The following is a 16,082-nucleotide window of genomic DNA, read 5'->3' as shown; positions in this document are numbered from 1 at the left end:
ATCATGATAATTATGTTTTTAAAACGGTCATATACAGGTCACCATGCGTGTCTGTGATAATTCAGTAATCTATAGCTACATGATAAGTCTCATCATTTATGTAAGATAGATAAACATTACTGCTGATAATACTGATAATGTTCATCAATAGATAACATTTGTAATATACCATACAAGTAATCCGTTCAACCATCTTTTACTACTGTGATATCTATGGTGAGGTTGGTTTTCACAAATTTAGCCATATCAAAATGCAGTACAGTTGTAATCAATTAAGTTGGGCTGTATCAAACAGAGGAAGATTGTTGTGTGACAATAATCCACTTAATAAACCTCCCAATAAACCCCCCCTACTCCAAATCCTCTGGATCCTTGTGATCATGATAATGGCCGTAGCAAGGAAACAAAAACATCATCAAATGAATAAATATACATATAAACAAAAACCTTGAGTTTCTGTATTGAATATTATTGCATTGAGAGTTTCTATATTGACTACTTCGATCATACATACTGGAGTTTATATATATTCACTTTCACTATTCCTCTAGATCATTTACTACTTAAGTTGGAGTTTTTAAATTAACTTCTATGGATCATGTACCGTTCAAGTTGGAGTTTCTATATTGACTTTTCACACATCTGGAGTTTTACATTTTGACTATTTCTCTGCCATTTTTTCCACAGATGTTTCTATATCAACCACTCTGGATCTATTAACTTGAGAAAGTTTACAGGTTCATGACCATATATCGGCACACACTAGACTTGCTCAAGTCCATAGACACAAAGATAAGTTATAACCATACAGACTGAAGCCAGTGTAACGCTGGTGTGTCTGTGCTGACATTCCGTTGACCAGAATTGTTCATTCATGGGTAGGTTGTATGTTAGTAAGTCATCCTACTGTATCCGATTTACCGGTGTGTCCACCCCAGTACATAGTAAATAGGTATAGGACACTGTGTAGTATACCTCTGCAGGCAATCCTCTGATTAAACCTCCTCTCCAATTTCACCCATGTTCCCAGTGTCTTTGTTGGGTACATGCCTGGCATAACTCTCATCAATTACCTCTTCTGTCATTGTACTTGCTTGACAGGTTCTAATTAGTGATTTACTTGCAGATTCAAAAACTACAACACTGTATTATTTACAAATTATATAGTTTTCTGAAACTCCGCGATTTACTCACCTTGAACTATAATGAAATGGGAAACAGTAGTTTTAACGAGACAGTGTAACTCACAATGAAGATTCCAAGGTACAGCGATAGGTATAGTGCTGTATGTATAACAATAACAAGTTGATAGGTGGGTTTCTAGCAGGGTATATGATAAACATGTAAAAATGAATGCAGGCGTTCCTTGTCATATACATTAAATGCTGCACATTCATTTGACATCAAAACTAAGATGACAGTGAGATTTTTAGAGATTGAGAAAAAGATGAAGTGATGGGAAGGGGGGACTGGGTCCAGAATAGTCTCGTGGGTTAGACCTATCCTTGGTCTATAATATGGTCATGTGAGTTGAGTCTATAGCCTTGGTCTATGATTTTTCCTGTGAGTTGAGTCTATAGCCTTGGTCTATAATATGTATCGTGAGTTGAGTCTATAGCCTTGGTCTATGATTTTTCTGTGAGTTGAGTCTATAGCCTTGGTCTTTAATATGTATTGTGAGTTGAGTCTATAGCCTTGGTCTATATATATACTATGTATTGTGAGTTGAGTCTATAGCCTTGGTCTATACTATGTATTGTGAGTTGAATCTATAGCCTTGGTCTATAATATGTATTGTGAGTTGAGTCTATAGCCTTGGTCTATAATATGGTCTTGTGAGTCAAGTTCAGCCTTGTTCTAAGATTTTTTCCTGTGAGTTGAGTCTATAGCCTTGGTCTATACTATGTATTGTGAGTTGAGTCTAAAGCCTTGGTCTATAATATGTATTTTGAGTTGAGTCTACCCAGCCATGGTCTTTTATTTTGATGCCAGTCTAAGCTTTGATCCATGGAACAATAGCTGTTCATGGTATTGTAAAGTTCCAGTCCAGCTTTGGCTTACTGTATTATAGGTTTTGTGAGACCAGTTTAGTCTTGATCTCTGATATATCTTAAGAGTCCAGTCTAGCCTTGGTTCTTTGTGTGTGGTCATTTTAGACTTATTCTATGGCAGGGGTTGTGAAGCCAGTGTTTTTGATTTGTGACATGTCTTGTGGTTTGAGTGTAAGATCTTGTTTCCGGTGCAGGTTGGAATGTGCAGTTATAACTCATGTACAGAATGTGGGGAGCATGTTCTATGAAATTTCATGCGAATGGGCCCCCCAGAAGCTGGAATTTATGGACATACTCAACCACATCAATATAGAGAATTCTGAGTATTTCAATCTCTGAATCTGTGTTGAATTTGTACATTTTTTCACCATTTGAGTAAGACCTTAGCTTGGTGAGTTACTCTACCCCAGTATATTGTTAAGGTCTTGATATGGGATGGGGTAGGGTGACTTGTTCTGCCAAAAACCATTTGGCACCATGGCATACTGATACATGGTGGTCCATCATCACCTACTATAAGAACTGCTAAAATGTACAAAGCAGTTTTCCTGTTGGCAGACCGTAGAATTTTCCATATTTTTATTGAAAAAAAGTTATGTAGGTTAAACATTAGCAAGGAAGAAGGACCCATCTGGAAAGTATTGACCGACATCATGTTCTGATCAGAAATCACTGCATCTAGAGAGGTTTTCTGTCCTTTACATCTTTCTCATATTTCAAAGATGAACAGTTGTTCTCAATTGCCAAAAAATAGGCTAAATTTACATTAAAGCTTAGTTGTACCGCGCACCAATCAGTACAGAGGCCTATTAGGGAAGCAATGTTGGGTGCCTGTCATATTACTGGGGTATCAGCTTATTAGAGAGGTAAATAAAGATGTACTTTGTGGAGGATTGGTGCCGTAGGAGAAATAACTAACATGATATGATGCTATCCCAACAGAGCTGACGTGTTCAATTTTTCGTTTTTGACAGTATTATGATTATATATTCTCTGGTTGATAGCTGATTGTGAATGCAGAAAATTCGAATTATGAAGATTAACATCAAGGATCGCTTGAGATTTTTTTTTTTATTTGTGGTGAAGGGTGACTAGGACTAGTATTCTCTGCGCTAACTAAGATTGACAGGTAGGTCTGGAGCTTCCAAAGTGGAGTTGAAAGTAGAAATGTATTAGAGTGTGAGAGACACTGTTGTAACACACTGTTACACTCGGCCTGATGTTGGCGAGTCTGGATTCCTAAAGTCTGGGCTATCTGATAGTGCAAGCAGCTGTTTTGTGTGTGTACCACTATATATATGTAGGTCAATTGGATCGCACTAAAAACACACAATTGTAACCCAATTCTGAAAAGATATTCCAGGAATTCTGCTGATAAACTACTTAAGATAGAACTGTATGTATTGATCACTTGTTTACTACAGGTTTTATGTCCAAAAAAAGCCCAAACATATTCCAGATTTTCAAAGATGTGTGCGTAATATATTGGGTCACCACATTCTGAAAATGAGCATTTAAAAGTTTTTTGATGAGTAAAAGGTGTTGAAATTTGAAAGGTTTCCCATAGCTACTAAGCGATTGAATTTTTTGCCATGCATTTGTATGCACATGTACCATTATTGGGGGCTAAGTAGTAGACTTTGTGCATGGTACTTTTTGTCATGCATGTACCTTTATTGTGACTGAGTGGTAGACGTTTTGTCTTCTATGACCATTGTTTGGGACAGGAGATACAGAGGTCGTCTCAAAAGTTGGACCTGTATTTAGGTGACCTTGTCTACTTTCTGAGGAATGCTTTACAAGGTAGAATGATGCATAATCAGCTTACTAATTCAACTAAGCAATCATATAAAATATATTTTTGGTCTGATTTGTCCAACATTTCTTTGATTGTCCACGCATAACATTTCTCTGATTGGCCAATTATCTTTCAGCACACATTCCACTGGTTTGTTATTCGCCTGATACTGAATGTAAAATTGTCATTCCCTTGTGGGAACATGTACCTTCTCTAAGAAATTTAAAAAAAAGAGTAATCAATTTTGGTGTATATTGCTTCTGGTCAATTACTCTATGTATATTGGTCAGTGTTATGAACTAATATCATGGGATGGTATGGTTAAAGCATATACCCAAAATAGATCCGCAGCATGGCCTTGATCAGCCCTAGAAACTGATTAGAACAAGTCTACAGCAGGTTTCATCAAACTTGATCCTGTAAGTATAGCAGACAGTGGTGCTGTTGGTACAGATATTAGACAGTAGACATGCATGTACCAGAGCTGCTAAGTCGACACAAACTTGGGAAGGTTTGCAAGTCTAAGACATGTATAGGTGTTACAACTGAGAGCAACTCTACTAATTTGTTAATGCAATTAATGTAGTACATTTAGCAATCCTTTTGATATGTAATGAAAACTTAGTGTATGACATAGAAGACTGAGGTTCTGAGGTTGGTTACTTGATTCAGTTTATTTTTTGTGTCTACTTCTGCTGCTTCAGAAGTAGTCATATCACATATGATTGCATAATTTTATACAACCTAGTCTAAGCTATTCACCTCGGGAGTCTTATTATTGCCTAACATAACTTTGTTATTACCTGGTCTGGGCTTTTTCCATTCAAACAGTCCTATTTTTTAACTTGTTATAACTTAGTCTAGTCTATTCACCTCAAATAGTCCTTATCATTGCACAACTTGTTATATATAGCATAGTCTAGGCTATTCATCTCAAATAGTCCCTATTATTGCCTAACTTGTTATAGCATAGTCTATGCTATTCATCTCAAATAGCCTTTATCATTGCCCAACTTGTTATAACATAGTCTAGGCTATTCAGCTTAAATAGTCCTTATCATTGCACAACTTGTTATAGCATAGGCTATGCTATTCAGCTTAAACAGTCCTTATTATTGCCCAACTTGTTATAACATAGTCTAGGCTATTCATCTCAAATAGTCTTTATTATTGCCTAACTTGTTATAGCATAGGCTATGCTATTCATCTCAAATAGTCGTTATCATTGCCCAACTTGTTATAACATAGTCTAGGCTATTCAGCTTAAGCAGTCCTTATTATTGCCCAACTTGTTATAACATATAGTCTAGGCTATTTACCTCAAATAGTCTTGTTGCCTAATTTGTTATAACATTGTCTAGGCTATTCAGCTTAAATAGTCACTGTCATTGCCTAACTTGTTATAACATATAGGTTCTTTTCCTCAAATAGTCCTTATCATTGGCTAACTTGTTATGTCCTTGTCTTTGCTATAGTCACCTTTACATACTAGATTAGACTAAAAGTTGCATTTCGATCCTGTGACTTGGTTGATTTCTGATGTTGGACATTTATGAAAATATTAGGCTAGCTAGGATACCTCTTATTCACTTGTAGGAATATAAACTGTGATGTACTTATATTGTTACTGAATAAAGGTATACATTTGATGTAATATTCATCTACATATGTTGGTATGTGACCATGCATTGCCAGGCACTACACAATGCAGCCGTTAACTGATAAAAATGACAGTTGATGGAGCTTGGACACATATCAGGTTATAGTCTACTGCTTAATTGACTTCCACCAGATACGCTGTACGATACCTCTACATCACATTGAAGTTGGACTGTAGATGTACTAGTATCTATAGGTGATTGATGTGTTGGCCTGAGGCCTGTACCCAGGACCCTAGATTTACCTGTGATTTACCTGATGTGCACCTAATGCTGGTACTATAAGTAATATATATCAATCCCCAGCTAATGTTTGACACTGGCCAGGAATGTCTGCTGATATCCTACAGTAACAGCTGTCTTAATCAATAGTAAGTTTTTTTTCGTCCCTCTGATATAAGGTTGTTTCTCAGTTTTTTCCTGCTATATTTATACCTACCTCTGTTATATCCTTCATTGTATGGTCGAGACTTAATATTTAACATACAAAGACATATTATGAAGCCAGTACAGTGGACAAATACGGCGACATCTGCTGCAGAAGTTATTTCTGCTGATGTGACAATGCTGCAGCTTCTGTTGTAATGGGATTATAGGCCTCCCTTGTGTTGGTCTAATAGCTCTTACAAATGTTTTCTATGCATGGCTTCTATTAATACTTTGTGGAATGGACTTGTATTGATATTATATATCAATGTGACTCTGACAGTTCATAAAACATTGACCTCTCCTTCAACTTGAATCATACTGTGATTAATGTATGATATTGTGTAAGTGAACCAAACTGATGGATTAAAGAATTATTACAAAGGACATTTCTATCTAATGCACTTTCGCCATTATGCTGCTCAATAAATATTTCAGTTACTGTAAATAGACGTTTATATTTTAGAAGCAACTGATGAAAAGAAAATGTTCTTTCAATGTTTTCTGCTAGCTTACAATTGATAACTGGGATGTACATCATGTACGTGTGTTAAAGTTAATGATCTACGATAGCTTACAGATTATACGATACGTATAAATACCTGTGATTTGATTTAGAGTTAAAGAAATAAACCTTGTGCATTATACCTTTGATATGATTTGGAGTTAAGGCTATGTTACCTTATGCATTATACCTTGATTTTGAGTTAAGGATATATGCTACCTTACACATTATACCTGTGATGTGTATGAGAGTAAAGGATATATATCATTCACTTGTGTTATCTCCCGTAGAATAATTATGTAAGAATTATCTCATAGTTCATAATAACCAATTATCATTACACACATTCCTTTGCACATTTCAAATGACATCAATTTATTAATCCCAGGTTACCATTCCTTACATTTCATGTGTTTCTTAAAATTGAAACTCGTTAGGATGTATATAAGTCGGGGAGATATATTTATACCAACTACTTTCTAACAGGATAAATCTGGTAGCTAGTTTTGTACACTAAACAATTTCTTGCTCAGCGCTGCTTGTGTATTTTCTGAGAAGTTTAACATCATGCACAGGAATTTACAAATGCCAATATGCATATTTGTTTTCAACTTCTGGTGTATACAGATCACTTTCCTTTATTTTTCAACAGATAAGAGATCTAGAAATCCCTACAAGAATGGTTGAAGTTGTGTGTTATGATCAGATGTTTGCAAATCCTATGAAATTGAATCTTTACGCATTAAGAGATAGGAGGATAGCACATTCAACAGCAAGTCAATTATATTCATAAGATCTTTGTCCGAAACATGTTTTTCTCCATAAATGAGATTTACAATGGGCTTTTGTATGTGTTACTATGGAAACAAATGACATTGATGTTTGTCTTTTAGACTGCTGGTCAGGAAACAGGCTTTATGCAACAAACCCATTCAGTTGTGATCGGGTCTTCATGGTAAAAGGCCGTAACCAGAGTTAGGGAAATATGTTTGGGGAGAATGGTTTGGATGGCTAATCAATATTGACTTCATTATAAATATCGCTCAGTAAAATATCACAATGTCCAGACTAGCTACTTCGTTATCTGAGTTTAATGTGGCTTATTGTGGATTGAGGAGTCATTCCCTATTGATTAACAATAATGGAGGTGTAGGATGTGAGATCCTGAAGCTGTGTTTACTCTGATACCATTCTAGTCACTGAACACACTGGCATGTATACATGTTTCTTCAGTTCAGGAAATTATTACATTGTTTTTTTATTGCAGTGTGCGGTTCATAATCAGTGTCTGCATCTAAAATCAATACAAATGGTATTAATTTACAGGATTTTTTGAGTAAAAGATAATTCAATAAGACTGGATATATTTTATTGTTTTGCAATAAAAAAAGTGAGTCATTGAAGATAGGAATTACATGACGAATCAAAACTGAGAAAAGATCGGTAAACAGATCTATGGATATAGATTTTTATGAAGGTTCCTTGTAAATCTTAAATTCCAGTTCATTCCTAGTGTTAGGTTTTCATTTCAATTTGGTTTTGTAGCTTTGGGTATAACCACTAGCAGTGGTGAGGTGAATTTGATGTTACTATCTGTTGAGTGTATGCGTAAGGCTGGAAGAGTTATCCCCCTTACTATGACAAAAATACTGCAAAATGTACTGACCTATGATGTTATTGTTGTGTGTTTTAGACTCCTCGTCACCTTAGTAAAAGACTGACACAGCTGTAGGCAACTATGGGAAACAAAAGTGGTAAGCAGAAGAAAAAGGATAAGGAGACGAAGAACAAAGAGGAGGGAGAACAAAAGGTAAACGGTACGGCTGAGGAGAAGCCTGCTGAGGAGGCTGTCAGTGACACACCTGCAGAGAACACTGAAGCAGCTAATGATAATGAGAATGAAGGTGAGAAAGGCGGTGGGGGTGATGGTGGTGGGGAGGCATGTCAGGAGGATAAGGCTGGGGACCAGGCACCAGAACAAACTATTACTAACACTAGTGAAATAAAGGCTGACAGTGACAGTAGTTCACCAGCTCCTGCGAGTGCAGGAGACAGTGAACCAGTACAAAGTGTAGATAATAGTAATTCTGATACAAAGGAGGAAGTGAGTCCCCCTGTACAGACAGAGTCTGCTCCTGTAGTAGAAAGTAGTGAAACTGAGAAAGTGGTAGAGGCAACAAAAGATGAATCAGTTAGTGAAACAAAACCTGCTGTTGTGGAAACAGCTGAACCTAAACAGGAAACAATAGTGGAAGTGCAGCCTCCTACACCAACGGAAGAGGAACTACCAGAGGAGCCACCAGCTCCACCTGCACCTTTGGAAGAGCCACCAGCTCCACCAGCACCTGTGGAAGAGCCACCAGCTCCACCTGCACCAGTGGAAGAGCCACCAGCTCCACCGGCACCAGTGGAAGAGCCACCAGCTCTACCTGCACCAGTGGAAGAGCCACCAGCTCCACCTGCACCTGTGGAAGAGCTACCAGCTCCACCTGCACCTGTGGAAGAGCCACCAGCTCCACCTGCACCAGTGGAAGAGCCACCAGCACCACCTGCACCTGTGGAAGAGCCACCAGCACCATCTGAACCCTTGGAAGAGCCGCCAGCACCACCTGCACCTGTGGAAAGCCAGGAACTACAAACAAAAGGTCTGGTACATGCTCGCATTGTTCTTAACTTCTTTTGACACAGTGTTGTTAATCCTGCATTTCTTATAAGCCTTGCTTTGCGTCTTTTCCTAAAGATTTAAACTCAGTCTTGATACATCTACCGTAGTCTTTCTCAAAATATTTTGTACTTATTTTTAGCTTACATGATAGATCATGAGAAGTGTTGCTACCTGTCTTCGTCTATTATGGCATCCTTTGTTTGTTAACCATTGAACAAATTGTAACTTTCTCAAGAAACCCTAAAATGATATCTTGATTTTAAACCTGGCACATTGTTTATTAAAAGCTCCAAGTGTTGTTGCTTTTCATGCCAGTCAAAAAAATCCAAAACGGCCATGCACCCTAGTATCTGATTGGCTGAAATATTTTAACTTCACTTTGGAGCAATTAACTCCAAACCTGGTCCAAATATTTCTTGAGGTGCTGACCGTGTGTAGTTACTTTCCAAGTCAATACAAAAATCCCAATATGGCTGCACTGGCCTCTGGTCGGATGAGACATTTTCAACTTCTTCATCTCAAGAATGGCTACAGAGATTGACTCCAAACTTGGTAAATATGTTCTTTACGAGTTAATCCAAGATGACAGTCCTTGCTTCTGATTGGCTAGTATAGAGAACTCAGCTGCAGAGAATGACTGCAAATTCTGTACATAGGTTTCTGCATTAATACCGGTACCCAGCAAGGTATTCTTACTTTTCATGTCAATGCAAGAATAAGGGAGGACACCCTAGTTCCTGACCTTTTTTACTCCTTTGCTAGAACAGCACAGTGATTGGCGGCTTCAAACTTGTTCCTAAAGCATTAATGACCATGAAACGCATGTGAATGTTAAGGCCCCATGGACCTCTTGATATTTCTTTTATTCAGTTAGCCTCTTTTTCTGCACCTGTGTAATCAAGACTTGTTGTAAAAGTTAAAAGTGTATTCATGCAATGTATGTTCTATGCCATAATAGAGATTCAACTATAATCTTGATCGGCTACAGCAAGTTTGACGATGGGAGACATTTGGTTTGAAATGTTAGGAATTAATTATAACCACATGTTTAAAAGTTTCTGACCTCACTTTGACATTTGATTCTGGACAGACACTTGTAAGTTCATCAGAACTGGGACCAGCGCAATGACCTTGGGATGACCTTGTAACATTTGGGTATGACAAGGATATAAATAGTGGGACATATCCTATTCCTGATAGCTAAACTTTACTAAGTAGGGTGAAATGGTGAATGGGAGCTAGATGTGTGTTTTGCATCCCATTGAGATGAATTATAAAAGAGGAAACATTTATATGATAGAGTAGAAGGGCATGTGGTAAGAGTTACATTTATATGATAGAGTAAAAAGGCATGTGGTAAGAGTTACCGTAGTGGTGGTGTTAGATACAGTCATGCATGGAAATGGGTTGTCTATATTATATATATCTCACTCGTATGGCAGAATATACCACTATTTTCACTAATGATTCACACTCGTGAAAAATATCAATATTCTGCCATACTTGTGAAATCTATATGGTAATCAATATGAAACCATTCCTCTTTCTCTTACTCTCTCTGTCTCTCTCTCACTCTCTCTCACTCTCTGTCTTTCACACACTCTCTCTCTCTGTCTATATATATACACTACATCACTTTAGGGTTGAGAATTAGTAGTTCCTCATGTATTGATGTTGTAAAGGTGTTGCTTTGGTGGCTTTGTAGATGTTCATGTTCTACTAACCTTGTCAGTGAGATCTTTCTATAACGACTTCATCACTGTGTTTCTCCTGTTATTAGTGTCTGTTTATCCAGTAATAAGTTGTTAACCTATGATAAGTATGTCAAAGTGTAAAGAGATATATATGCCAGGCCTTGATTCTGTGCAGACTTATTTTTATGTTTAAGTTAAAAAATACATATTTCTGTAGTGTTTTTATCATCTTCTTTCTAAAATAGTTCTATTAATACTTGTGTTGAATTTGCATATTGAAATCCTGAAAAGAATTGATACTGCTTCAAAAATAGTACTGTATACAGTACATGTATATATGTTGCTGACAAGGAAATGTAATAAAAGTGTTGTACCATTTGTGACCTACAGGTGATGCACCCCCTTTGCCTGAAAGCCCACCCCCAGGCAAGGTATGATTTTCCTATTTCTCCGTTTTGTTGCATAACAATATTGTTACAATGTACTACTATCAATATGGCTTGATCTGTCTTCATGATTGTATCATAGTGTCATGTATCATAGTGCAATTACCATGATATTATCAAAAAACATCTCATTAAGTTGTTTGATAACTATAACATGTACAGGTATACTGTTTTGAAAAGAAAGTGGTGAAAGCTAATGAGAATGTTTCAAACTCAGTTTCATGGATTTGTGTGTACCTACATTGTACCGTGTACCTGTGTGTACCTACGTTTTACCTGTATGTACCTCTATTGTACCAGTACTGATGTCTTTGATCTTGCTTCCTACAGACGATAGCCACACAGTTTAAGTGGGACAATGAGGGTAACACCGTGCTAGTCAGTGGCTCCTTCAACGACTGGAAGGAGCAGGTTCCCCTGGAGAAACAGTAAGTCACAGCCAACTCAAATATTGACTTTTTTTATATCGGTCTGTTGTCGATTAACGTCAGAACTCCGGCCCTCTATAATATGCGGGAAATAAGCGACCTGCGCCTGGGTCGCACTTCAAACTGTTATTTTAGAAACAAATCATCACTTTCACACACATGTTGCACATGGATCGAAAGATCTATTCTTTATGCACAAGATGAACATAAATTACATGCCTCAAACAACCAATACAATCACTCAAAACATATTTTTTCAAACTTACTCTGTTTTACTCTACTTTTTTGATAGCCCCGCCTTCTAATGCTCCGTGACTAAACTCTGGCAGGCCTACGTCATAATGTTGGGAAATAACTTTGATAACGCGAGATCTCGTCAAGTCATGTGACATTGCTCATGCCCTAATTCCCATTAAAAACATGGGTTGGTATAGAAAACGTTGGAAAATACTGTTCGTAATGATCTTTTAAACATGTTATTGATACCACCTAGTGCATAAAGAATAGATATTTCGATCCATGTGTGACATGTATGTGAAAGTGATGATTTGTTTCTAAAATATCAGTTTGAAGTGCGACCCGGGCACGGGTCGCTTATTTCCCGCATATCATAGAGGGCCGGAGTTCTGACGTTAATCAACGACAGACCGATATAAAAAAAGTTGATAAAACGTCAGAATAATTCGTATTAACGGAACCTCAGTATGCTGGTGGTTGAGGTTTAACTTCAGATAACAAGATTAACATGTGTCTTTGTGCTTCCATTGTAAAAATGGTACCATACATGTTTGGGTATTATTTTAGTATGTAGATGGGAAAAAAATTGCTGTTCTTCTTTCCAATATCTTCACACTGATTGTCTTACACAACTTTAAAACAGTAGATCTACCAGAGGGAGAATATGTATACAAGTGTACTAAAAGTTACATTGGTGTTACAGGGAGGCTGCGTTCTCTGTGACAGTAGATCTACCTGAGGGAGAATATGTATACAAGTGTACTAATAGTTACATTGGTGTTACAGGGAGGCTGAATTCTCTGTGACAGTAGATCTACCAGAGGGAGAATATATATGTAAACAAGTGTACTAATAGTTGTATTGGTGTTACAGGGAGGCTGCGTTCTCTGTGACAGTAGATCTACCTGAGGGAGAATATGTATACAAGTGTGCTAATAGTTACATTGGTGTAACAGGGAGGCTTGGTTCTCTGTGACAGTAGATCTACCAGAGGGAGAACATGTATACAAGTGTACTAATAGTTGTATTGGTGTTACAGGGAGGCTGAATTCTCTGTGACAGTAGATCTACCAGAGGGAGAACATGTATACAAGTGTACTAATAGTTGTATTGGTGTTACAGGGAGACTTGGTTCTCTGTGACAGTAGATCTACCAGAAGGAGAATATGTATACAAATGTACTAATAGTTGTATTGGTGTTACAGGGAGGCTTGGTTCTCTGTGACAGTAGATCTCCCTGAGGAAGAATATGTATACAAGTGTACTAATAGTTACATTGGTGTTACAGGGAGGCTTGGTTCTCTGTGACAGAAGATCTACCAGAGGGAGAATATGTATACAAGTGTAATAATAGTTACATTGGTGTTACAGGGAGGCTTGGTTCTCTCTGACAGTAGATCTACCAGAGGGAGAATATGTATACAAGTGTAATAATAGTTACATTGGTGTTACAGGGAGGCTTGGTTCTCTCTGACAGTAGATCTACCAGAGGGAGAATATGTATACAAGTGTGCTAATAGTTGTATTGGTGTTACAGGGAGGCTTGGTTCTCTGTGACAGAAGATCTACCAGAGGGAGAATATGTATACAAGTGTGCTAATAGTTACATTGGTGTAACAGGGAGGCTTGGTTCTCTGTGACAGTAGATCTACCAGAGGGAGAACATGTATACAAGTGTACTAATAGTTGTATTGGTGTTACAGGGAGACTTGGTTCTCTGTGACAGTAGATCTACCAGAAGGAGAATATGTATACAAATGTACTAATAGTTGTATTGGTGTTACAGGGAGGCTGCGTTCTCTGTGACAGTAGATCTACCTGAGGGAGAATATGTATACAAGTGTGCTAATAGTTACATTGGTGTTACAGGGAGGCTTGCTTCTCTGTGACAGTAGATCTACCAGAGGGAGAATATATATGTAAACAAGTGTACTAATAGTTGTATTGGTGTTACAGGGAGGCTTGGTTCTCTGTGACAGAAGATCTACCAGAGGGAGAATATGTATACAAGTGTGCTAATAGTTACATTGGTGTAACAGGGAGGCTTGGTTCTCTGTGACAGTAGATCTCCCTGAGGAAGAATATGTATACAAGTGTACTAATAGTTACATCGGTGTTACAGGGAGGCTTGGTTCTCTGTGACAGAAGATCTACCAGAGGGAGAATATGTATACAAGTGTACTAATAGTTACATTGGTGTTACAGGGAGGCTTGCTTCTCTGTGACAGTAGATCTACCAGAGGGAGAATATATATGTAAACAAGTGTACTAATAGTTGTATTGGTGTTACAGGGAGGCTTGGTTCTCTGTGACAGTAGATCTACCTGAGGGAGAATATGTATACAAGTGTGCTAATAGTTACATTGGTGTTACAGGGAGGCTTGGTTCTCTCTGACAGTAGATCTACCAGAGGGAGAATATGTATACAAGTGTACTAATAGTTGTATTGGTGTTACAGGGAGGCTGCGTTCTCTGTGACAGTAGATCTACCAGAGGGAGAATATATATGTAAACAAGTGTACTAATAGTTGTATTGGTGTTACAGGGAGGCTGCGTTCTCTGTGACAGTAGATCTACCAGAGGGAGAATATTGACAGTAGATCTACCAGAGGGAGAATATTGACAGTAGATCTACCAGAGGGAGAATATGTATACAAGTGTGCTAATAGTTGTATTGGTGTTACAGGGAGGCTGAATTTTCTGTGACAGTAGATCTACCAGAGGGAGAATATGTATACAAGTGTACTAATAGTTGTATTGGTGTTACAGGGAGGCTGAATTCTCTGTGACAGTAGATCTACCAGAGGGAGAATATGTATACAAGTGTACTAATAGTTGTATTGGTGTTACAGGGAGGCTGAATTCTCTGTGACAGTAGATCTACCAGAGGGAGAATATGTATACAAGTGTACTAATAGTTGTATTGGTGTTACAGGGAGGCTGAATTCTCTGTGACAGTAGATCTACCAGAGGGAGAATATGTATACAAGTGTACTAATAGTTGTATTGGTGTTACAGGGAGGCTGAATTCTCTGTGACAGTAGATCTACCAGAGGGAGAATATGTATACAAGTGTACTAATAGTTGTATTGGTGTTACAGGGAGGCTGAATTCTCTGTGACAGTAGATCTACCAGAGGGAGAATATGTATACAAGTGTACTAATAGTTGTATTGGTGTTACAGGGAGGCTGAATTCTCTGTGACAGTAGATCTACCAGAGGGAGAATATGTATACAAGTGTACTAATAGTTGTATTGGTGTTACAGGGAGGCTGAATTCTCTGTGACAGTAGATCTACCAGAGGGAGAATATGTATACAAGTGTACTAATAGTTGTATTGGTGTTACAGGGAGGCTGAATTCTCTGTGACAGTAGATCTACCAGAGGGAGAATATGTATACAAGTGTACTAATAGTTGTATTGGTGTTACAGGGAGGCTGAATTCTCTGTGACAGTAGATCTACCAGAGGGAGAATATGTATACAAGTGTACTAATAGTTGTATTGGTGTTACAGGGAGGCTGAATTCTCTGTGACAGTAGATCTACCAGAGGGAGAATATGTATACAAGTGTACTAATAGTTGTATTGGTGTTACAGGGAGGCTGAATTCTCTGTGACAGTAGATCTACCAGAGGGAGAATATGTATACAAGTGTACTAATAGTTGTATTGGTGTTACAGGGAGGCTGAATTCTCTGTGACAGTAGATCTACCAGAGGGAGAATATGTATACAAGTGTACTAATAGTTGTATTGGTGTTACAGGGAGGCTGAATTCTCTGTGACAGTAGATCTACCAGAGGGAGAATATGTATACAAGTGTACTAATAGTTGTATTGGTGTTACAGGGAGGCTGAATTCTCTGTGACAGTAGNCGTTATACTTATGTGACCTATTTAAATCTGTCTATAACTAGCTCTGTTATACTTATGTGACCTATTTAAATCTGTCTATTATTAACTCTGTTATACTCATGTGACCAATTTAAATCTGTCTATAACTAGCTCTGTTATACTTATGTGAACTATTTAAATCTGTCCATTACTAACTCTGTTATACTTATGTGACCTATTTAAATCTGTCTATTACTAACTCTGTTATCAAACAGTCATGAAACAAGACTTGCATGTTTTCTTTTTTGCATTTCAGCCAATTAAGGCAGATAACGGTATTG

At 37.7% G+C, this 16,082-nt stretch overlaps 1 protein-coding gene across 8 annotated transcripts in view; it reads left to right on the top strand.

Moving 5' to 3' along the window:
* Nucleotides 1–15,759, top strand: part of LOC110467233 (repetitive proline-rich cell wall protein 2-like) — a 58,995-nt gene extending 43,236 nt beyond the window's left edge. For 6 of the 8 annotated variants that reach the window (XM_021524254.1, XM_021524259.1, XM_021524257.1 and 3 more), the window contains exons 2-5: nt 8,132–9,083; nt 11,188–11,228; nt 11,574–11,671; nt 12,948–13,065. In XM_021524254.1, the coding sequence (XP_021379929.1) occupies nt 8,177–9,083; nt 11,188–11,228; nt 11,574–11,671; nt 12,948–13,050 (1,149 nt within the window). In that variant the 5' untranslated portion in view covers nt 8,132–8,176 and the 3' untranslated portion in view covers nt 13,051–13,065. Of the gene's footprint in view, nt 1–5,626; nt 5,879–8,131; nt 9,084–11,187; nt 11,229–11,573; nt 11,672–12,947; nt 13,066–14,677 lie in introns of those variants that run through there. The other 2 variants (XM_021524258.1, XM_021524255.1) reach the window with 2 other exon arrangements.
* Nucleotides 15,760–16,082: the final 323 nt, after the last annotated feature.

This window comes from Mizuhopecten yessoensis, unplaced genomic scaffold (assembly GCF_002113885.1).
Source record: "Mizuhopecten yessoensis strain PY_sf001 unplaced genomic scaffold, ASM211388v2 scaffold11167, whole genome shotgun sequence".
Lineage (NCBI taxonomy): Eukaryota > Metazoa > Mollusca > Bivalvia > Pectinida > Pectinidae > Mizuhopecten > Mizuhopecten yessoensis.
This window is presented reverse-complemented; position numbering and strand designations above follow the sequence as displayed.